The sequence below is a fragment of the Anabrus simplex genome, chromosome 7 (assembly GCF_040414725.1).
Source record: "Anabrus simplex isolate iqAnaSimp1 chromosome 7, ASM4041472v1, whole genome shotgun sequence".
NCBI classification, from domain to species: Eukaryota; Metazoa; Arthropoda; class Insecta; order Orthoptera; family Tettigoniidae; genus Anabrus; species Anabrus simplex.
The window spans coordinates 292,680,346-292,704,176 of NC_090271.1; the positions used below are offsets into that span (position 1 = coordinate 292,680,346).

Here is a 23,831-nt window from a genome sequence, read left to right on the forward strand (position 1 = left end):
TTATTTATTTATTTATTCACGAAGCACAAGATACAGCTACACTGAGCAAATTTCACTTGCACTGTCAACAGACTATTTAACAAACGTAAACTTTCATAATAAAATATAACAAACATAACAAAATATAACAAGATCAGGTACACATCCTACTAATAACTGTCCAAATCGAAAACCATGAGAATGTCCATGTTCATAGCCAAGTCGTCGTGGGTCAAGATGGTGGTATAATCCCTTCACATCAACTTATCTTTAAGATACTATTTACACACCTCTCGAATACACTTTTATTTGATGCTATATCAAGCTCTTGTCTCCTATTAATATTGTTAAAGAGTGTTGGGAGGCGGATTAGGAAAGATCGTTGAAGTATTGAGTGCTGAGTGTGGGGAATGTGGAGAGGGTCTTTGGTTCTGGTGGAGCGGGAAGGAACGCGGAGAGAGAAGAGAGAAACAAGATGTTCCGAGCGGTAATGTCCATTTAAGATCTCGTGGAGGAAACTCAGGTCAGCTACCTGTCGCCTGATGTGCAGCGGTGACACATTAATTGCCATTAATATCTGCTGCGTAGACAGGTTTCTGAGCTTGGGGTTTCTGTTCCTTACAATTGCAGCAAAGAAGGACACTGCTCTGTCTAACTGCTTGATATTGGAGGGGGCGGCTGTTGACCAAATCGGAGAGCAGTAGTTTAAGAGAGGTTGAACGATCGTGAGGAAGAAGTGGCGAAGAGCAACGGGGTCAGAAATTTCTGTGAAGCGATAGAGAATGCCTAGTAATTTCATAGCCTTGGTTGTATATGTTTCTATATGGGTCTTAAATTGTAATTTTGTATCGAATATTACACCTAGGTCACGCTGTTGCGTAACCACGGTGATGGGCTTGTCGAGTAGGTAATATGATGTCGGTAGAGGAGATTTACGCAGTGTTATGGTCATGTGGCTGCATTTTTGTGGATTGGGGATAAGTTTCCAGTACGGCACCAGTTCGAGAGGGCATTATTCACCATGAATACCTAATAAAAGAAATAGATAGTGTGCAGAGGAAAGCAGCAAGATTTGTAACAGGGGATTTCAGGAGAAAGAGTAGTGTATCAGAAATGTTAAAGGAACTTGGGTGGGAAACTTTAAGTAAGAGAAGGGAGAAAACTAGAGTTACAGGATTATATAGAGCCTATACAGGAGAAGAAGCATGGGGAGATATCCGTGAGAGGCTTCAGTTGGAAAATAATTATATCGGCGGGACTGACCACAAATATAAAATTAGAAGGAATTTTAGCAGAAGCGATTGGGGTAAATTTTCATTCATTGGGAAGGGTGTGAAGGAGTGGAACAGTTTACCAGGGGTAGTGTTTGATCCTTTTCCAAAATCTGTACAGATATTCAAGAAGAGAATAAACAGCAACAGAGAAAATAAATGAAGTGTTAGAGGGCATTCGACCAGTGCAGGTTATTGTAAATAAAAAAAATGTGTGTGAATAAATTAATTCCATCCCCTGGTCTAAGGAGTTTGGACAGCCAAAGTAGGGGACTGCCTGTAGGGGTGAAGTACAGTGGGGACTTCGAGGGCCCTGGGACCGCTACGGTAGCTGTGAAGGCCCTTCAGGAACTCTGAAAAGTGGTGGCAAAAGGGGCTCTGGTTAAGACGCAGCTGGTCGTTATGCTACTTAGGATCCAGAACGGGTAAAAAAAAAAAAAAAAAAGTAAATAAATAAATGCAATGTAAATATTAATCTTATACCAGTTGTATAGTATCATTTGAAGAAGTAATTCCACATACTGTATATCAGTTGACTATATTTGTAAGTAGTACAGGAGATATTATAAGTAGAATTTTGTAAACAATATAAATTTATTAAGGACGAGCTGTGTGTTTAATAGAAAACATTGTTAGCGTAAATTGTATAATATTGTATTATAGGAAAAATTTTCTTCTCTTGTTAATTTAATATTTAGTGCTTGACAATAATGTATTTTAGTGTACCATTTGCCACCGAGGTAGACACCTCATTTGCAAATAAAGAGATTTTGATTTTTGATTTGATTAAGCGATGACTGTAGCAGAGCTGCATCTGCTGGATTCCTGATCTCCCTAAATATCTTGCAGTCATCAGCAAAGAGTAGGGTATTCGCTGTTTCGTTGAGTTCGGACTGCAGATCGTCCATAAACAAAGAAAACAGCAAGGGGCCAAGAGTACTGCCTTGTGGGACACCGGAGGTGACTGGTAACCATGAGGATGAAGTGCCTGATATTACCACTCTCTGCCAACGGTTATGTAGGAAGCCAGCAAGAAGGGTCAGTAGACTGCCATGTATATTAAATCGTTCGGAGAGTTTATGGAGCTACAGAGTATGGTCAACAGAATCGAAAGATACATGTAGAGACATTACGAATGTTGTAGATATTTCCATGTACATTTTAAAATATCGAAAGAACATTCGAGTACCCATTCGACTAGCTGGTCGATCGATGTTTCGAGTGTGTTTCATTAGAGTGTTGTAAGAACCCTTCCAGAAGTCGATCATTCTAGATGGTTGATCGAATAGTATAAATATCGAACTGTCAAGTCAGTGAGTCAGTCAGATCATTGGACTCGAGTGAGTGAGTGAGTGAGTGAGTGAGTGAGTGAGGCGGGGAATTCAAGAGAGTGTATGTTATAGTGCGCGTGTCAGTGTTGTTGATATCTGTACTTGTCAGAATCGACTTCAGGGTACTCCGCTATTGAGTGTGTATATAGTGTCATTTGCTGCTGTGTATAAGTGTGTGTTGTGATGTACAGTGTAAATAACGTAATTTTAATAAGGAAGTGAACGTGTTCTCGTGTGATATTTATTTACGTCAAATAAAATCGCAACGTAGAACGACAAACCCTACCCATCTCATTTGATCCCCTACCATCCTGGTCAGCCCTATCTTCTCTCACTGCTGCAGAAGCTACTTCCTCCTCCCTTTTCTTTCTCCCATGACACTCTTCCACCTGTCTTTCCCTATCCACTACTCCACATTTCCCTTTCCTACCTTTTCCCTTCCCCCTACTTCCACACTTCTCAGCAACAGTTCCCTCTTCCTCATCTTTACTCGGTTGTTCTACCTGCAGTGACTCATACCGATTTCTCACAGACACTTGTCCTGAATTCTGATCCTGAATAGAGCCCTTAGCCTGCAATCTCCTTCCCCTTAAAACAGACCACCTGTCTTCTGCAATCCCCCCTTTCCTCCCCATCCCTCTTTTACACCTACTGTATCCTGTACATTTTTGAGAGAGGCCTACTTTTCTTCCTGTCCTCTGAGAGAATCCTAATTATCTTCCTCAAACTCGCCAACTCCTCCCTCGTACTCCTTAATACCTGGCCACATCCACAATTCCTACACTTGCACTCCTTAGCCATTCTTTACGGAATAATGAGAAGAAAAGGAAAAATAACTTATTCTGTGGAAAATAAAAATGAAAGGAAAGATATATTGTCTATAAAAATGAAAGGAAAAAATGTTGCCTAGGATAGTTCACAAAGAACTCACAACAACAAGGCAATTAATATAAGCTACTACTACACTACAATACTACTTAGTTATACAATTTTTTTTTTCTACAACATCCTAACTGAATGAAAATTGCTGTTAATTACTGAAAACCAAAAGTAATGCACAAGAATTAGGCCTACACATTTCTAAACCGCTAGAGTTCCGGTTATAACCAGCGCCATCTTCAACACCTGTCCAAGTGGGTAAATATCTTTGGGTTTATATACCATGTATAGTTTGGTCACAACAGTGTTCCATCAGCTGTGGCTACCATCAAGACAGTAATACTTGTCTTAGATTTATCCATTATTATCTCGGCATGCTTATAAGACCACGCTTAATTATGCCTTGTCCTAGAAAATATGTGAAATTAGTTTCATCATAATTAATTATTGAAAATAAACTTTCAACGTATTAGGTCGTGTTTAGTACATGTAGTACATGTTGAAGAGATAACAAGTCCAGAACAAAAAATGGCCAACCACACACCAATGGGATGCGAACCTACAATTTTCTGAATTTGAGTCAGATGCTTACTGAGTTATGGTGGTGTTTACTACCACCTCTCCTACCCTGCCAGTTTTTATATCCACCAATGGAACTCGAACTGGCTAATCATAGTGTCACATTATTAAATACTTGATGCCTTAATGATCATGGTTACCAAGTGGGTTAAAAGCATAATGTATGTATGTATGTATGTATGTATGTATGTATGCATGTATGTATGTATGCATGTATGTATGTATGTATGGAAGATCACCAGACCAAGCTCTATAGCTGCAGTCGCTTAAGTGCGGCCAGTATCCAGTATTCGGGAGATAGTGGGTTCGAACCCCCCTGTCGGCAGCCCTGAAGATTATTGAATGTTAAACAATTAATTTATTGAAACCACCTATTCAATACTAGTTAAGTCTTTATGACTATAACAATGTCATTACATTAAGTTTGAGTATGGTACATGTTTCGCCCAGCATTGCAGGCATCATCAGCCAAGAATTCTATCTCCAAGTCAGAGCTTTAAGTGGATGCTATATTAGGATTAATCATAGTAAATATTATTTACATAACAATTGCAATGGAGTAATCAAGCCATCCATGTTTTAAAGTACTAATGTGATGTCCAAATCTTGTTCACATTTAATGGAGATAATATTAACTATCAACATTCATGAGTTAGTAATGAGAACGGCATGATACATGGGTTTAAACCATCTGTACATCTCCAATAAGTTGTAAAAATGTACAGATGGTTTAAACCATGTATCATGCCATTCTCATTACTAACTCATGAATGTTGACAGTTAATATTATCTCCATTAAATGTGAACAAGATTTGGACGTCACATTAGTACTTTAAAACATGGATGGCTTGATCACTCCATTGCAATTGTTATGTAATTAATATTTACTATGATTAATCCTAATATAGCATCCACTCAGAGCTCTGACTTGGAGATAGAATTCATGGCTGATGATGCCTGCAATGCCAGGCGAAACATGTACCATACTCAAACTTAATGTAATGACATTGTTATAGTCATAAAGACTTAACTAGTATTGAATAGGTGGTTTCAATAAATTAATTGTTTAACATTTAATAATTGAATTTCATTACGGTCAAAATGAAAATAATCACTTGTAAGCCCTGAAGATGGTTTTCTGTGGTTTCCCATTTTCACACCAGGCAAATGCTGGGGCTGTACCTTAATTAAGGCCACGGCCGCTTCCTTCCCAGTCCTAGCCCTTTTCTGTCCCATCGTCACCATAAGACCTATTTCTGTCGGTGCGACGTAAAGCCAATAGGAAAAAAAAAAGACTCACCAGACAAAAACTTAGTCACCTTAGTGCACACGCACAGATGGAATGCTAAGCCTGTACAGATGACGCAGTGAACGAGTCCTGTGCTCAACAGCACGCGTGCTGCCTGTTTGTGAACATACAGCAGTAGTGATCAGTGAGATATTAATGTTTCAAGCGGACAGTGTATGTCAATATGGGTAAATGTAAGCATGTGACAGTGACAAAAAGGGGACATTTGTGTTTGGCTGTCTCATGGCGATACGTTGCATGAAGTTGTTTTGCAGCAGACTGTTCAATGTGTCTACAAGCAGTGATGTGTTGCACATGGCCACAGAATACGATGTAAGAATGGTGGTCGAAGTAAGATCCTGACGGAGAGGGACCGGAGACGTGTTTCACGGCATGTGAATCAAAATCGCTTCCAAACCCGACAGGAATTGCTGCAGTCAGTGAATGAAGGTCCATCCCAACCTGTTAGTGAGAGAGCATTGCGACTGCATGCAATGAACATTTGGAGTCAGTCACCTCACAAGAGCCAATTGCTGACACAGGCACATCAGGCTGCACGTCTTCAATGGGCTAGATATCATCGAACGTGGAACTAGCGGAACATAATGTGGTTTTTACCTGTATTCCAATGATGTACGTCATCGAGTGCACCAAAAATACCAAATGAAGCATTTCATCCTGCATGTGTGCAAGGTTGAGTTCAAGCTGGAGGTGGGTCTGTGATTTTCTGGGAGTGTTTTTTGTATCATGGATTGGGACCGCACACTGCCTTTCAGTCAACATCTGCGTGATGAGTATGCTATCGATACCCCAATTTTTCAAGATTACAACAGCAAAGTTCATCGGGTTGGACACATGAAACACATACATTAGGCCTACTCTTATGAACACTCCCCCACCCTATTACCTGAAAAATCACTCATTTGAACCCCCATTGTAAATGTGTTGGACATGCTGAAACAGCGTGTAAAAACGCCAACATCAGCATCCCCGCAATTTGGTGGAATTGCACAATCAAATCCTCAATGAGTGGCTTAACCTGAATGCGACGTACCTGCAAAACGTTGTGGACACACTTCCTAACCGAATCCAGGCGGTTATCAAGTCCAGAGGCTGAGTTACACGGTATTATTATTATTATCATCATCATCATCATCATCATCATCATCATTTCTTTTTTCTGTGCTGTATTGAATGGAGAGGTTTAAATATACTGTACATGTCTTAGAGTTTGTGGTATGTTTTTGGCTGTAATGTGTGTATTAGCATGTAAGTTTTAAATATAGCCCACTCGCTTTCAGTCAGATGGTTTCTCTTCCACGAGTAGCACTGTACCACCAAGTGACATCAGGAGCACCACCCCGGATATCAAATGCAGAAGTAAATTCCAGTGCTCCGGTGAGGTAGGAGAGATTATCTTGAAAAAGCTTAGCTCGGCTTGGTGGTTGATCGGCTCACTTTATTGTTTGGGCATTTTAACACATTTGATGGGGTTGTATCATTGCAGTTTCATATACATTGATATTCTATTGGGTCATTGATTTCTAACAAATAACTGCTTTTCCCTGCACACTGAAGGAATATACCTTGGTCATTTTGGATACATATTATGTAAAAAGCTGCACTTTTGACCGAAAACCGTTAAAGTAGTTAGTGGGCCATAAAGCCAATAACATTACTATTGCACTTTTGAATACATTTCAAGTTACTTGTATGGCCAGAAATATCTTAAGAAATTTAGTCTTCAGTATCTTCCGTTATTGAGAAATATTCATTCTGTTGAGTGTATATAGTTGCTGTCCATAAGATGTCTGCATCACCTCAATCTGTGAGAGAAAGCGTACATGAACACTGGGGTGATGCACAGGAAGGTAATGGATACAGAGTATGTATGAGCATGTTCAGTACATCTCATATCTGGGATTTGATGTGAACAGATTTAGGAGGTTTGACCTCATACCAGATACTTCCTAAATTTAATCTCAAAAGTTTAGTGGTTTTTTTTCATTTCTTTATCTAAGCGTAAATGTTCAAGCTCGCCTGGTGAAACCTGTTACACGAATTATGATGTGACATACGTACACTTCCTCCTGTGACAGAGACTAATGTGGCAGCCCCACATCCGTCAGTTGAAGGTTGCCTGCATGAAGAGACTTAACATTCTTAAGTTATTCAGCTGCACTTTCTGGGAGAGGGGGGCTGACCGTGCAGTGCTGCTACGTTTCTACACTGTAACAGTCCTTTCCCAAAAGGACTATAGTAGTGCAGCTTATGGTTCAGCATCAAAATCTACGCTGGAGCCTTTTAGACAGTGTTCACCATAATGGCGTTAGGCTGGCAACGGGAGCTTTCCGTTCTAGCCCCATTCCCAGCCTACTCGCTGAAGCGGGAGTTCCATGTTTGTGAATAAGGAGGCAGCAGTTACTCCTTACGTACGCTGCCAAATTTGTGAAATGCCACTACATGCAAGCTATCAATGCATCCTTAGTACTCAATACAACCAGCTGAATGCCACACGGCCGGTTCTGTTTTGAATTGATAGCTTGTGTCGTGAATTAAATATAGATATCGGTGGTTGTCTTGAACAGACTTTTAGGGAGGCACCTCCGTGGTTAGTTCCACGACCAGATATACACCTAGATCCTCTCCGTGGACCCATGGTGCACACAGATTCCTCTGTTTATCGGAGCTATTTCCAGGACTTCGTTCACCAGTATCCGGCCGCGAGACATATCTTCACAGATGGTTCTAAAATCGGAGAAAATGTTTGTTGCTCTTTCGTTACCGATGATATGAGCATGAAGATCTTGATTCCTAGTGTATGTAGCTTGTATACTGTGGAGCTTTATGCCATCTTAAAAGCTCTGCAGTTTGCACTGGATGACGAAAGAAACCATTTTCTTATGTGTAGCAACTCGTTAAGTTCTCTGCAGTCTATTGAAACCTGTCTCTCGCAACACCCACTGGTTTAGCCGATTCATGACCTTGTAGCCAGGTTAAGTGATGCTGGCACCAGAAGCACTTTTGCGTGGCTTCCAAGTCATGTTGAGATTGCGGGAAATGAACTTGCGGATGAAGCTGCAAAGGAAGTGGTACTTTTATCTCCAAGACCTATGAATGTACCTGCTATAGATATTTGTTCTCAGCTACGTCGAACCATCTTGGCGTCCTGGGAATCAGAGTGGCTAGCTATCCAAACTCCCAACAGACTAAGAGCAATTAGGAAGACAACCACCATGTGGCGGTCCTCTATCTAGCCTTCACGGAAGGAGGCCATATTATTGTGTAGGCTGAGGATAGGTCATGGATGAAATACACACTCTTATCTCCTAAAGTGGGAAGAACCCCTCGTGTGTTCTTGTGATGCCAACTTCACCATGGTCCACATCCTCACAGAGTGCGCCAATCTCTCTGGCCTAAGATGGAGCCTCGGCCTGCAGGAAAAACTCAAACGCATATTAGCCGATGACGCGACTACTGCTGATCTCGTCATCCGCTTTATGTGCGACAGTGGATTAATGAAGGGTACGTAAATTGCAAGTGTTCTGTTACTCAGGGAACTTACATTCCCTTTTGATTCGTTAGTGTTTTGGCTTAATTCATTCAATTTTTGTTCTATTTTGTACTTTGTTTCCAAATTCCTTTGTTATATAAATAATTTTGTTTTAAATTTCTTTTCCACTTAATTTGTTCAGAGGGGATGATTACCTAGTTGTACTTCCTCTTAGAACAAAAATCACCAGGCGAGTTGGCTGTGAAGTTAGAGGCGCGGCGCTGTGAGCTTGCATCCGGGAGATAGTGGTTTCGAACCCCACAGTCGACAGCCCTAAAGATGGTTTTTTTGTGGTTTCCCATTTTCACACCAGGCAGATGCTGGGGCTGTACCTTAATTAAGGCCACGGTCGCTCCCTTCCCATTCGTAGGCCTTTCTTATCCCATCGTCACCATAAGACCTATTTGTGTCGGTGCGACGTAAAAAAAATCGCCACCACTTATTCTGAGTCTTTGCTTCCACCATTTGTTACATTCTGAAGCAGCTACCAGGCTGAATAGCTCAGACAGTAGAGCTCATGTTGACGAGTTTTATCCCAGCTCAGTCTGGTAGTATTTGGACATGCTCAAGGTGCTGAAATACACCAGCCTATTGTCAGTAGATTGACTGCCTTTGGTACAAAATTCTGGCACCATCTTCAAAAATTGCACAAGTAGTTAGTGGGATGTAAAACCAATATCATCATTATCTGAAGCATTTCTGATGCATATCATCCTTCAGCCATGCTGCTGTCAATGCAGAATTGTTAATGGCTGTCCGGCTCCATGGCTAAATGGTTATTGTGCTGGCCTTTGGTCACAGGGCTCCCGGGTTCGATTCCCGGCAAGGTCGGGAATTTTAACCATAATTTGTTAATTTCACTCGCATGGGGGCTGGGTGATTCTCCTGTGATTTCACTGGGTGAATATGCTCACTGTGTTCTGTAGTACTGTGATTCTGTGTGTGATCGCTGGTTGTCGTTATGATACACGGATGTGTTTGGCGTATCTGATAGTGTTATCTACAAATTCTCAATTTTAATTATGGAAATTCTTTCCATAATACTTGGGTGAATTTGGATCCTGAATTGCCGCCATCGTGTCCATTTTTATTGTTTAGCATTGATTGTACATCTTCAAGATTTCTAAAGAGATACACTACACGACACGTAACTCCACCTAGGTGGTAGTCGCACCAGCCTTCGAACTCGATCGCATTTCTGTACATCTGTGTGTCATGTCTACTGACCATGAGTGAAGAAGTATTGAATTAGGTTGGGTTTTGTAATGCTTTCATCTGAGCTCTTTTTATATATATCATATGGTCTACGTTTTTATACTGGGTTAATGTTTGTAATACCGTATTATTTATTCCTCTTATATTACTTTTACTTCAGATTAGTTTTATCATTACATTTCTAAACCAGTTCTTATTTTGATTCGTTTATCACACATATATTCTTATTTTCGTTACACTAAAATTAAAGCAGAATGTCCTTTGCGATGTCATGAATGACTTGATTTAAATTAAAAATGGAAAAAGAACCGTCTTGTTCTAAAGAAATTTTTGAACACTCTTAGAATGCAAATTATGTCACAAGAACTTTACATATTCACATTAGTCATTGTTACAATGAAGACCCTATTGATACACAAAATTCTCCTTGCAATGCAACTTCTAAAAACCTGAGCAAATTTACTCCAATCACTGAAGAAATGTGAGTTATGCAGAGGGCATTTCAAAAGTATCAATCGCCACCAGGTTCATCCTCACCCTGAAGCTCACCAGAACAACATCAAAGCTCATCTTTGACAAATCCCAGCAATACTGATTCTGCAGCTCCAGCTATAAACCATCCTTGTCAAAATAGCTCAGATCTCACACATGACGTTAACAATAAATGTAAGGAATGGGTAAGTAGGTTTGAAGGTCTTGTCTCCTTGGATTCACCTGAAGATCAAGAATTTGATAAAGCATTGAATGAAACCAAACCAAACCCCATGGCACTACAGCCCTTGAAGGGCCTTGGCCTACCAAGCGACCGCTGCTCAGCCCGATGGCCTGCAGATTACGAGGTGTCGTGTAGTCAGCACGACGAATCCTCTCGGCCGTAATTCTTGGCTTTCTAGACCGGGGCCGCTATCTCACCGTCAGATAGCTCCTCAATTCTAATCACGTAGGCTGAGTGGACCTCAAACCAGCCCTCAGGTCCAGGTAAAAATCCCTGACCTGGCCGGGAATCGAACCCGGGGCCTCCGGGTGAGAGGCAGGCACGCTACCCCTACACCACGGGGCCGGCTGTTAAAGCATTGAATGACTGCTGTAAAACTATTTTAAATAGTTCTTTAATAGATATTGCATATTTCTCAAGGAAACTGTGAATAGTTGTAAAGGGCCACAGCACCCATCAGTAAAATACTGTAAAAAGAGGCAGGCCAGGAAAAATAATCCTGATGGACTAACTTACAAAAGATTTTAAAATCCTAAGCAAGCCAGTAAAAAAAATTCCGAACGATGAAGGAATAGATATGACTTTGAAATCGTGCAGTTTCAATATAATTATAATCGAAGGAATGTGATGAAGAAACTTATCTCTTCCGCATCCTTAGTAGATTGTAAACTGAGTGTTACGACTGTTTCTGAATATTATGGCAGTCAGTTTGGCTCTTGCAGGGTACACTTGCTAGATAAATACGACGAGATGTGCGAGGCCCGATAATCTCGAAAATGAGCAAGCTGTCATAACTAATGACATTTTTAATGCATGTTGGGGAATTTGAATAGACACCATCCCTGGGAGAGATGGAGTAAGGCTAAAGGTTATTAAAGACCTCATTGCATACAAAACCATTTCTTTCATTGCAACTTACATAGTTCGTTGGGGAAACGTTCCATCGTATTTCAGGCAGGGTAGAACAATATTAATTCATAAAAGTGGAGATCCAGACAATGTCCAGAACTGGCGACCTATAACAATATATTCCATATTACAGAGAATTGTTGAAAGAGTGATAGATAAAATGCTCAGGAAAAATGTCGTACTCAGTCCTAATCAGAATGTTTTTGTATCTTGCCCGGGAACTTTTATTAATTCATCTATTGTAGACTGGTGCTTGAAAGACTCAAAACTTAAGAGGAAGGATTGCTGCGTTGTATTCCTAGATGTCTCTAAAGCGTTTGATAATGTATCCCATGAGCATATAGAACAAACTCCAAGCACCATTCCTGTTTCACCAAAACTTAGAATGTTAATTATTAATCTCCCTAAGGAAAATTCAACCAGCATACAAATCAACGGAACACCTAGAGCAAGTCAAAGAACCCTATCAAGAAAGGCGTAGCTCAAGGTGCACGCCTCTCTCCTATGCTATTCAATTTAGCAGTCGATCCTGTTCTGAGGTAACTAAGTGAAAGAGAAATAGCCGAAGAATATAGGTACAACTTAGTACCCCGTATGGAAAATCTGACGGCGCTTGCCTTTGCCAATGATTTGGTGCTACTGTGTAAGAACAAAGCAGCAGCTGAACCTCTTACAGATCTAGTAAAAACTTCTTTAGCCAGGATTGGACTCCAAATAAATACTGTGGAAAACACAAGTTGGTGAGAACCAGATTCAAATAAAATCTTAATCATAATGACTAAATAATCATTCTATTATATAGAAACATTGAATTTTTATTTTGTTCTCAGCGAAAGAACTCAAGAGATTGATTTTGATTTCTTGAAATATTTACAAAGAGTTTTTTAGTGAGCTGTTAAAAGATCTTACGTTATTGCGTATGAATTTGTAGTTGCTTGGTAATTGTTGATGCAAGTGAGACTCCTAACAGTAAGGGAATGACTGCAAGAGGGTTTATTCTACATTATTTTGATTTCACCTAGAATAGTTGTAAGGATGCTTTTGGTTTTTGTTGGCACATTGTTGGTAGTTAATGTTTTTATTGTACTATATTAATTTCAGCAAACTGGTAAGCCTAGTAGTTGTTAACTCAAAAGAATGGAGCTTGCTTATGTTGACATTTGGCTTTACATATTTTTAATCATATGGGCAAGAAGAGAATCTGTTTGAGTAATGCAAAAAATAAACTTATATTTAGTTCTGCATTGCATTTGGCATAGTTTGTGCATGAATGATTGTGTAGTTGCATATCTTTCATAATAAAGAAATGTCATGTGATTTGGTTGAGAAGGCTAATTTGAAAGCTGACAACTCCTATTAGATGTTCCTTCTCAAGTTTTTTACAAGAACATGCCGTATAATCCTGAATACCACCCGCACTTTTTTCTCCAAAATATTAGTTCTAAATCTTGGGTGCGGGTCGTATTCAAGCCGTTCATTCTTTTAAATATATACTACGTTCACATGGAGTATTGAAATAGATTTGAGTACGGTCACCGTACTCAATATACCACATGTAAACGGGCATTCAGTTCTTATTGTGTTTTAGTTGCGTTCTAGAAAACAAGATATCTTACTTTGTGAGAGTCGAGACTGTTGATTACAGAAGTCTAGCTCGCTCACGTTTGATTTCCGTATCTGTCCCGTGAAAGAGAGCGTTCCACGGGCGGAGTGCATTGTTTCCGGACATTAAAGAACGACTCCACAAATTTGTGATAGGAAAACGTGAGTTAGGATATGGTGTTCCCAATGAAATGTGTCAATTGAAAGCACTAGAGATCTCAAAAGAACTCAAAACACAGGGTTTTACTGCAAGCCGCGAATGGATCTGAAACTTTTATCGGAGAAAGGGATTGTGCATTCTGAGACGTACGTCTATTTCACAACGTCTCCCTGGGGCGTATGAAGAAAAATTAATGGCCTTTCAGCGTCACATTATTCATTTGAGGAAGCAAAATTCTTATTTGTTGTCGCAAATTGGGATTGCTAACCAGACACCTGTCTGTTTTTAAATGCCACTGGAAAATACAGTGGATACGAAGGGTTCTGAAAGTGTAACCATCAGAACCGGTGGTAATGAAAAGCAACGATGCGTGATAGTGTTATGCATATTAGAGGATGGAACTCCTTCCATATGTGGTTCTGAAAAGGAAAACACTTCCGAAAGGAAACTTGCCGTCCGGTGTTTTTAGAATACATGAGTCCGGCTGGATAGTTGAGGACTGGGTGAAGTGCGTTTGGCAACGTCTTCCGGGAGCTTTGTTTCAAAAACGATACATGCTTGCGTTGGACAGTTACCGAGGACATACAACTGACGCCATAAAAGATATGATGAGGAAAGGAAAAACCGATCTTGTGATAATTCTGGAGGGCTCACTTCTATTCTACAGCTGTTGGATGTGTGCGTGAATTGGCCTTTCAAAACTGCAATGAAATAGTTGTACACCGAATGGATGTCTGATGATGATCACGCATTAACACCAACCGGACAAGTGAAGAGGCCTGAAGTGGGACTAACATGCAGCTGGATCAAGACCGCATGGGCACGCATTCCAAATGATCTAGTGTCCAAAAGCTTTAAGAAATGTGGAATTTCAAATTCAGTGGACGGTAGGGAGGACGACTATTTGTGGAAAGATGCCAGCGACGAAAATTCCTATGGTGAAACTTCAGATGACGACGGTAAATTGTGAATTATCTGAGTATTGGACCGATTTTATTTACGATATTTGTGTTGATTTTATTAATTGTAAACTGTTTGGATTTATATTTGTGGTTTAATTGAAGGAAATTAAATAGGTATGTAAGTTATTTATTTTTTTTTTTTTTTTTCCGTATTTTGCCATCTCAAATTTAGGGTGTGGGTCTTGTTCGGTGGCGGGTGATATTCGGGATTATACAGTATTTTCTTCCTCTGATAATTTTATTAATATAGGAAGAAAGAAAACTTGCATTGTAATCTGATGACTGGAAAGTTAATTTTATTATGGAATGTTTGTCTTGTTATAGGTTGCAGTGATGCTAAGGGTTTTTATCTTTTGGTATTCTTCTAAACATACTCATTTTAGTGTTCTTTTTCTTCCAATAGAGCTAAATCAATTCTTCTGTATTTTACCAAGATATGAACACATGCAGAAAGTTCCTCAATTTCCAGAAGTAATATTAAACTTACTAATTTTTGTACAAGCACTCAGTGGTGTCTTACTCAACCACAGTTTGTTTTGTACACCTGCCAGTAGTTCTAGGCTACCCTTTACCTATGAGTGTTATCGTCCTAAATTACTGTATGTTTAGGCTAAGTTGTGCATGAGCTGGCATGGTAATATAACACAGTTGCTTTGGAAAATGGTGATGAATTTTCTGAGGTCAATTAAAGCTAGCTTGTGTCAGACTCATTGGCTGAATGGTCAGCGTTGAGGCCTTCAGTTCATAGGGTCCTGGGTTCGATTTCCGGTCGGGTCAGGGATTTTAATCGCCTCTGATTAATTGTTCTGGCCCGGGGAATAGGTGTTTGTGTTTGCGCGCGCTTATATGTGTGTGTGTGTGTGAGAGAGAGAGAGAGAGAGAGAGAGAGAGAGAGTTCACACCCGCTACCTCACAGATGTGGGAAAAGTGGAGGAAGAAGAAGAATTAAAACTAGCTTGTGTAAAAATTTAAGGAATGTGCATTATCACTATCCTGGCTAACAATATGAGAAATTATTTGAAATCCTTAATCCTAATATAGTTTCTTATATTTTAAAATATTTTTACAAATAGTATAATCTTTGTTATATTGTATGACATTTTAATTTTATGTGCTTTGCATCAACAAAATTTGCAAAGAAGCAGCTGAATTTATGAAGAAACCTGTTGGCTGCTGTTTTCCCTGATACCGTAATGAGCTCTACTACTGTCACCTAGGTCAATTGTCTATTGACCTTTTCTTCTTCATGTAGCACTTAAACTAATTTTGATAATTGCTCTGTAATGATAATGGTGACCGTTTTTGCACACCAACTTTTCTAATTTCTTTAGTGCTTGAGTGGTATCTAATGTTACCAGATCTCATTGTTCTTAAAGCTTCTGAGCTATGTGGGGTGTTTTCCGTTTCATTATAATGTATGGAAGATGAGTTGTTACTGGTACAGTTATTTTATTATTATTATTATTTTGTATAATTTGTGTTGTGAGTGTCGAGTTTTATGGAAACATACATACATAATATGTATAATCTTGAATTTTTAGTGCTAAAGAGAGAATAGAAGTATAATCATCTATTGGAAAACATCTTATGATACATTTAAGGGAAATATTTTGAAATTGCTTGAGTGGTGTTCTTAATTCTATTGTTCACTTGTTCATGTACGTCAAGAAAATATTGCTTATGTTTGATAGTGTGCAGGTAAAAGCTAATAACAGTTGATGAAAAAGGATACTTTGAGGCAAAAGGGAAGTATTCTGTCAGGCTGTTGTAAAGCAGTGGGTGGACTGAATACTTGTGTACATCAACAGACGCTATTGTCAAAAAGTCGAAACTTACGCTAAGAAAACCCCAGTTCTTGTTATTTACTAGGAAGCAAATTAGTGATATTGAAAATGATGTATATTTTAAGTCTCAAATAATGGAAACAATGTCTTTTAGAGCTATGCTGTTCAAACTCAGTGCTTGTCTATGTACCCCCCTTTGGCTCTGATTACTGCTTGACAAATACGTGGCATTATTCTAGTTAGTTTTTACAATATCTCTTTGGTTATAGTTCCCCAGGCTTGAAGATATTGCCAGAGATCTTCACAACTATTGACAGAAGATTGTTTTGCCTTCTGGTCAAGTTTTTCCTACAACAACGCAATGGGTGATAAATTGGGTGACTTAAGGGGACAAGGTCATTACTTGTAGAACTCGTGATGATTTTTTGTTTCTTACATACTTCTTGCACAGGGTTGGTGTGTGTTTCCTGTTGTTGTCCTGCTCAGAACAAACCCTCTTCCATTAAGTTGAGTTTCAGGCGATACTGTTACTGAAACAACCCCACACCATAAAGCTACCACCACCATGCTTCACAGTCGGTGTTAGGCAGCCTTCTGGCATTCTTGTTCCTGGACGATAGTAGGCATACTGATGACTGTTTGTCCCAAACTTCTCAAATATTGACTCATTAATCCATAGCACATGTTTCCACTGGTCATTGGTCCAATCCTTTTGTTGTCTGGCCTAAAGTTTCTGAGATTTATACCTGCGTGTTGAAAGAGGTCTTTTGGGAGATACACATCCACACAACCCAACATCACGTAAACAATATTTCACGGTCAACATTGACAGTGGTTGTTCTCTACTTCTGCTGATTTCAGTGCAGATGTCCACAGCTGTAAACCTTTTGTTACACTTGCTTAAGATTATAGGGTGATTATCTTCAGCAGCAGACGTTGTTGTAGAACAAACATTCTTTGTGAGTGCCTGTTTCTTGTCTTCGCTTCAAAGCACAGCAAAAGCTAAATTCAGAAATCTGTGATTTTGCAGCAGTGTACCAGTTTGACCGTCTTGTAGGCATATGCTTTTCTTCACTTTTGTTTCTCTCCCCATTTCTGTAGCAAGACTCCATCCTGCAAAATGTTTGGGAGTAATGAAGAGAATACAGTGGTGAAAAACAGTCTAAACCAACAGGGGCATTTAAAAAAAAAAAAAAAAGGGGGGGGGGAGGAGGGGTAGTAGGTCGTATTATAGCTAACAGTATCTGATTTCAACGTCCGGCTAAATGGTTAGTGTGCTGGCCTTTGGTCACAAGGGTCTTGGTTTTGATTTCTAGCAGGGTTGGGAATTTTAACCATAATTGGTTAATTTCGCTGGCACGGGGGCTGGGTGTATGTGTCATCTTTATAATAATTTCATCCTCATCAAGACATGCAGGTCGCCTACGCGCGTCATATCGAAAGACCTGCATCTGGCGAGCCGAACTTGTCCTTGGACACTTCCGGCACTAAAAGCCACACGCCATTTCATTACATTTTTTTCTGATTTCAACAACAAAGGAAACAGCCTTTTTAAGGTTTGTAAATGCTTTGGTTTAGCATACAACAGAATCCAGGCTGATATTTGGTGCTCACAGGCTGTTTTATTACAAGTATCACTTTCCAGATATCTACATAATAAAGACTGTAAGATCCAATGTGGAGGAGAGAGGACACAAATGGGAGGATGTAGTACTAGAACAGAAGATGTATAAAGACAGGAGATGGCGAGCGCTTGCATACCACACCCGGGAAACTGGACTCGGGAACTGATGATGATGATGATGATTGACTATGTATAGATCTAAAAGGACAAATCCCTGCAGCAGGAAATACCTAGATTAGAAATCCGATAAATATCAATGTGACGCTAGTGTAGGTTAAAAAACAGCAATTTCATTGAAGTTACAGCTGAAAAGAAATTTCTCTGTTGTGGTAATCTGACTTCTCCATTAGCACTTGCCTGGGATCTTACTGTAATCTCTCTAATTCCCTTGGATGCTTGGCACTCCATAGAGTTACTTTAACCGAAAGAAGTGGTCTTTAGAATAATAGTTGACATAAAAGTGTAAATATTTTTGTTTTGATTAATGTAAGATCAATGTGGTATCGAGAGAGTTTTGAGATACAAATCCTATTCCTAGAATTCCAAATTTTTTAAATTCTATCCTTAACTAATTTTGTAACATTTTCTGATGAGATTGCAAGTAAACTCAAATCAGTGTAAAAGATCAGTTTTGTTTTTCTTCTTAACATCATCATCATCTTGGTTATGTGCAGTAGTTCATCTGTTAAGGTTTCTGGATCTTCATCACTGTTATGTAGCTTCTTCACCTCAGAATAATATGAACCTGCCCTTGAATCAATTACATGTTGATTGCTAAAATCATTTCTCAACCTTTCCCTAATCAGTTCTTCAGCATGTGTTTCTGTCATAGACTGCAGAAGTTAAACTTGTGTTAATAACAAAACACTGTAAAAGAAATAGATCCAACTGTTCTTATGTAGCTAAGTTGCTTGGAATATCAGAATAGAAGAAAACAAAGTTAATCAGTAAATGTCCAACGTATTGCAGTTGCTAACTGGCTTGGAGGTTTCAATCAACATCTGGGGCATATCTAATTAAGGTATTGATAAGTATTTATTGATATTCTATGGAATTTTCAGAGTGGTTCTTGTAGTTTGAACATCTCTTTTGTACTTATTTAGACTTGTAGGTATGTTAAAGGCTAAAATAATACTACTGAAAACATATGATGAACCATTATCTCCTCCATGATAGGTTATACTGGCTGGAGGATTTGGGTAGGTCTCCATTGAGATCTTCTCTTATTTGGTGAGTTGAATGTGATAGACTAGTAACAGCTTGTTTCAAAAGCACTTGCAAGTCTTAGATGGTTATTCATTTCTTTCTCAGAAAGAAATTTTACTACACCGTTCGTACTCAGTATTCACTCATTCTTGTCATTGGCCATGTCAGCTTTTCTTGTTAAAGTAATTTATGTTGTGCTGTATTTCTTTAGTTTTCTATTGGCGGGTTTGATCTTGGCTTAGTCTGGTAGTATTTGAAAGTGCTCAAATATGCCAGCCTCAGTTGGTAGATTTACTGGCACTTCCTCATATTAAAAAAAAACCATAAGTAGTTCTGGGGCTATAAAAAAAATGGTTATTATTTAGCCTTCTTTGGGTATATCTTGGCTCCATAGAAGTTTTAAACCCTATGACAGAAGACACCTCATCTCCTGATTCCAATATTTAACTTGAATTCTCCTTTATTTCACTTTCCAGGTACAATACTTAAAATATGCTGATGACATAGCAATGCTGGCAGAATCAGAAGAAGAGATGCAGAGGATGCTGTGAGAGATGGAAAGAATTTTGTAATGGCTATAAAATAATGAGACAGACATGATAAAAATTGGTTGAAAAGGACTTGTGATTTTATCAGTACCAGAGAAAATAATAGACTTTCGGAAAAGTGAAAGGGCTTTTGACCACTGACCACAACTTAAGGGAGAGGGTTGGGGTGTAGTGATCTATGGCAGCAAAACATGGTTGCATCAGAAAGATGATGTGCAGTACCTTGAGGCTTTTGAAATGTGGGTGTGGATAAGGGTGGAGAAAGCGAAATGGATAGTCAGTAGGATAAATGAAGAAGTACTGAGGGGAATGGGAAAGGAGAAGAACCTAATGAAGACAGTCAAAAGAGAAAACAATTTTGACTGGGGCACATATTGAGGAGGGATTGTTTTGAAGGAAAGTGATGGAGGGAAAAATTGAAGGAAGAGAGGAATGCTGACAGGCATCATGGGAGGAAGATAATATCAACAGATGAAGGAAGAAGCATAAGACAGAGATAATTGGATGATGTCCAGCTGATATCTGTCCTGAGACAGATCTATGTAGACTGCTACTACTACTACTACTACTACTACTACTACTACTACTGCTGCTGCTGCTGCTGCTGCTACTACTACTACTACTACTACTACTACTTCTGTGTTCTCCTCAGAAATTTTTGTCAGCCGGGTGTCAGGAATGTCAGGGCGTAAAAAAATGGATTTCAGTTTATTCCCCTCACAGCATTAATAATATTGGACAGGTAAACATTAACTGCAAAACTGAACTATTTTTGTTTTATCACAAACAGGATATAACAGAGTATTTTGAATATCTAGTGTTCTACCGTTTGTTTATAATCATGTAACACGGGGGCTTACCACATCGTTGCTGTGGAGTGCCATAAGGGTTTGTGACGTCATGCGGAATCGCATGCGATTCCACGCTAATCCAGGCACTGCTCATGTACGACACTATGTGGTAGTCAAGCTAAACATTTAAACTCCAATGTAATTGATGCAATTATACTGACAATAATGAAGATTTGTCATTTCAATAAACAGTTTTACAGTATATAAATTTAAATTTGGAACACCTAACGACTCAAATATATATTAATATTATGGAACTAGCACATATCTAGGTTATGTTAGCCGGATGGTCTGTAAAAACAGCAGGGCGGTCCGTCCATTGAAAAGGTTCTAGGGAAAACACTGTACTTGAAGCTGTCCACGGTATAATATCTTTATCTCTCTGTTGCTCTCTATTCGAGCCATTACAATTTTCTTGCTTTTCTCTATCTTGTTTCTAATTATCCAATTTTCCATTTTCTCATTTACTTCATCAGATTGTTCTTGAACTCCTATCATACCCTTTCCTCAAATCACAGTTTCGTCAACAAGCAATATTTTTTCCATTCTTGTCACTTTCATGAGTTTGTTCTGCTGCCTTTGATGGTATCATCCATCACAATTATAAACAGTAAAGGTGATTGTACATTTCATAGCTTCAGAACAATTCAGTAAATTGTAGTCCATGGCTATCAGCATTGATACAGGGTAAGAAATTGATCTGTTTACATAATCACAAACGATTCAGTTATTTTACAATGTTATTGACTTTGTCAATTACTGTTTTATCTTTAACAATAATAAAAATATTCTGTTCTGTTTTGTTGAGTTATTTGTGATTAAAACTACTAGTGTGTTTTGCAGGGAAAGTAGAATGTTTCTTGCTGTTTGTACTTTTACATTCATATACAATCCTGATGCTGACACTGACTGTTCTATGTATGGTTGTTTCTCAGAGGCTCCCCTTAACTCACTTGTGTTATTTTCAAGAAAATAACATTTTTATTATTACTCATAAGTGCTCTTCAACTGACTTACATTAGTTTTGTTGACAGAACGATGACGAGAGAGGATGTGGCTATTATTCAAGAGAGGAGGATGTCTCAACAGCAACAAAGTAAGTGAAAATACAGTGTGTCACTATGTAGTTGTAATATCTATTGCTTAGGTTCTTGGATGATAGTGTGCATCCAATACATAATACTCTTCTGGACATCATCATCATCATTTCCCATTATCCAGCTCTAGCCGGGTAGGGGCAAATATGGTTCCTCTCAACTTTCTTCGGTCTGTCCACCACCCCTCCTCCAAGACTGTGTGCCAGTCCAGGTTTCTTTCTCTAATACTGCGTTGGATTGTGTCCTTCCACCTCAATCTGGACATCAACTGCTTTAAGTCTGAACAACCATTTTACGAGGAATAGGTGATTGATAGAGCAAAGAAATGAATGTCCTTTTAAACATAAACTAGATTAGATGAGCACATTGTTGACTAGCTATAACTTGTATTTCTTAAAATACCTGGTGACCCAATTTTTTTTTCTTAAGGAGAAAGGCATTTTTTATTTTGAAAATAGCCTTTATTTTCTGCTTCCTTCACACAAAGGCTGCCAAAAGCAAAGCATACTAACAATGAAAAGAGACTCAATTGAAAGAAATTAAGCTCTGACAGTTTACTCAAACTATTTAAACTATTCAATTTCAATACCAGTTCTGTTGAATGATATGTTTGGCAGTTATGCGGAATATAAATTAGTTTTCATTGTGGCCAGAGGTACTATTAGAGTGGTGAGGACAATACTGCTTTAGCCAAGAATAATTTCTTGCAGCAAAAATCTGAAAAAAAAAGCGGGGTATTGTTCATCCCACTCCCACCATCGACCCTGTCGTTTGAATGGTAGGGAATGGTAAGTTTGTAGACTCTGCACTATTTGTCATGGATCTCTTCTGGCTGATGACTGTGGTCTTCAGTCCTTATGGCGGGGTCAATAATGTAGGCGAATGTTTGACCAGTGGTAATAGTTAGCATGTTAATTCTGCAACATAATACATCGAGAGACAAAACATGGACCTTTTCCTGTACTGTATACTGATGGGAAATTGATTACAGATAGTTGCCATTTTGGCAGAATGTTGTTATGTTCGGCCCTGCCCAATGTAATAGTTTGGCGTGGTACATGCTACGATGTCGTCAGACCTCATACTGGCTGTGTGATTAGCAGATGAGTATAGGATGGGTAAGGCATGAGATCTCAGCGCATTTGATTGCAGCAAGATTATCGGTGCCATACTTAAGGGCTATTTTATCTCCGAAGTCGTGTAGGTAATGCCTTCCATGGGCCACAGTGTCCAGAGTGTACCATAAGTGCGTAGATTCAGGCAAAACCACCATCACAAGAGTCAACTGCTATGGAGTACAACTTGATGGATGATCTGATTTGGATGGTAAAAACCGATACAGTAGAATTCCACTGTAATGAACACCAGTATAACAAAATTTTCAGAATAACAAATTTTGTTTTTGGTCCCTTCCTGTTTCCCTATTTGTTGTGTGTTAAAATATTTAATTTTAACAAATTTCGTAGTTTCAGTTTAACAAATTAAAATTGAGCTCTTTTCTTTACCAGTTTGACCATATTTTCTCAAATTAAAACTAAAATTCATCCTGTTATATGACCAACATTTTTCTTGTTACATTATTTCGTTATTCAGACAATATGATTGCCATTTTCCATGTATGCACCGTAAGCGATCGAGAACAACATAAGATTGATACTGAAGCCTCCACCTTATCAATACATTTATTTACATACTATCGTTCACAGTACCGGTTTCGACCCTTCAAAGGTCATCCTCAGCTGACAATTACAAATATGGTTTTTAAAACATCACAATGGAAAATATTGTACAGTCGTGACATTTGTCCAATTCAGCAGACCGTCTAAAACAAATGGTACAATTAAAATGGTAAAATAAGTCCTCTCTTCTTGGATTGTAAAAGGGTTACGTAGTATAAAAGGACATGTCATTTGCAAATGTTTTTGTTGTTTTGATCAGCGTAAAAATTGAAACTTGCAATGCTATATATGCACTGATAGTAGTATTCTTGAAGTGTCCACTATTTTGCGTTAAAACTAATGGCTAATTGATTAAAACATTTCGAGGGTTTATTCTTGTAATAACTATATTGTTTGTTTCACCGTGTTCCTCTGCTGGTAGTATAAGCGTCTTGAAGTGACTTGGACACTGTTTTTGAAGAGTTGGGTAGTTGTCTAGTATTCAGTTTGAGGCATATTCAATATATATGTACAGGACTCATAATATATACTAATGCTGAGTTGGTAGTAAAATGCATTTTGTAAGAATAAAAATTGTTTTAGCAACGTACTCCTTAATT

The 23,831-nt window shown here is 38.8% G+C and overlaps 1 protein-coding gene across 1 annotated transcript in view; it reads left to right on the plus strand.

The window, feature by feature from the left end:
• Positions 1-23,831, plus strand: part of ena (enabled) — a 393,478-nt gene that overhangs the window by 264,942 nt on the left and 104,705 nt on the right. Inside the window, exons 6-7 of the mRNA XM_067151741.2 lie at positions 6,629-6,730; positions 21,491-21,552. Of these exons, the coding sequence (XP_067007842.2) occupies positions 6,629-6,730; positions 21,491-21,552 (164 nt within the window). The remainder of the gene's footprint in view (positions 1-6,628; positions 6,731-21,490; positions 21,553-23,831) is intronic.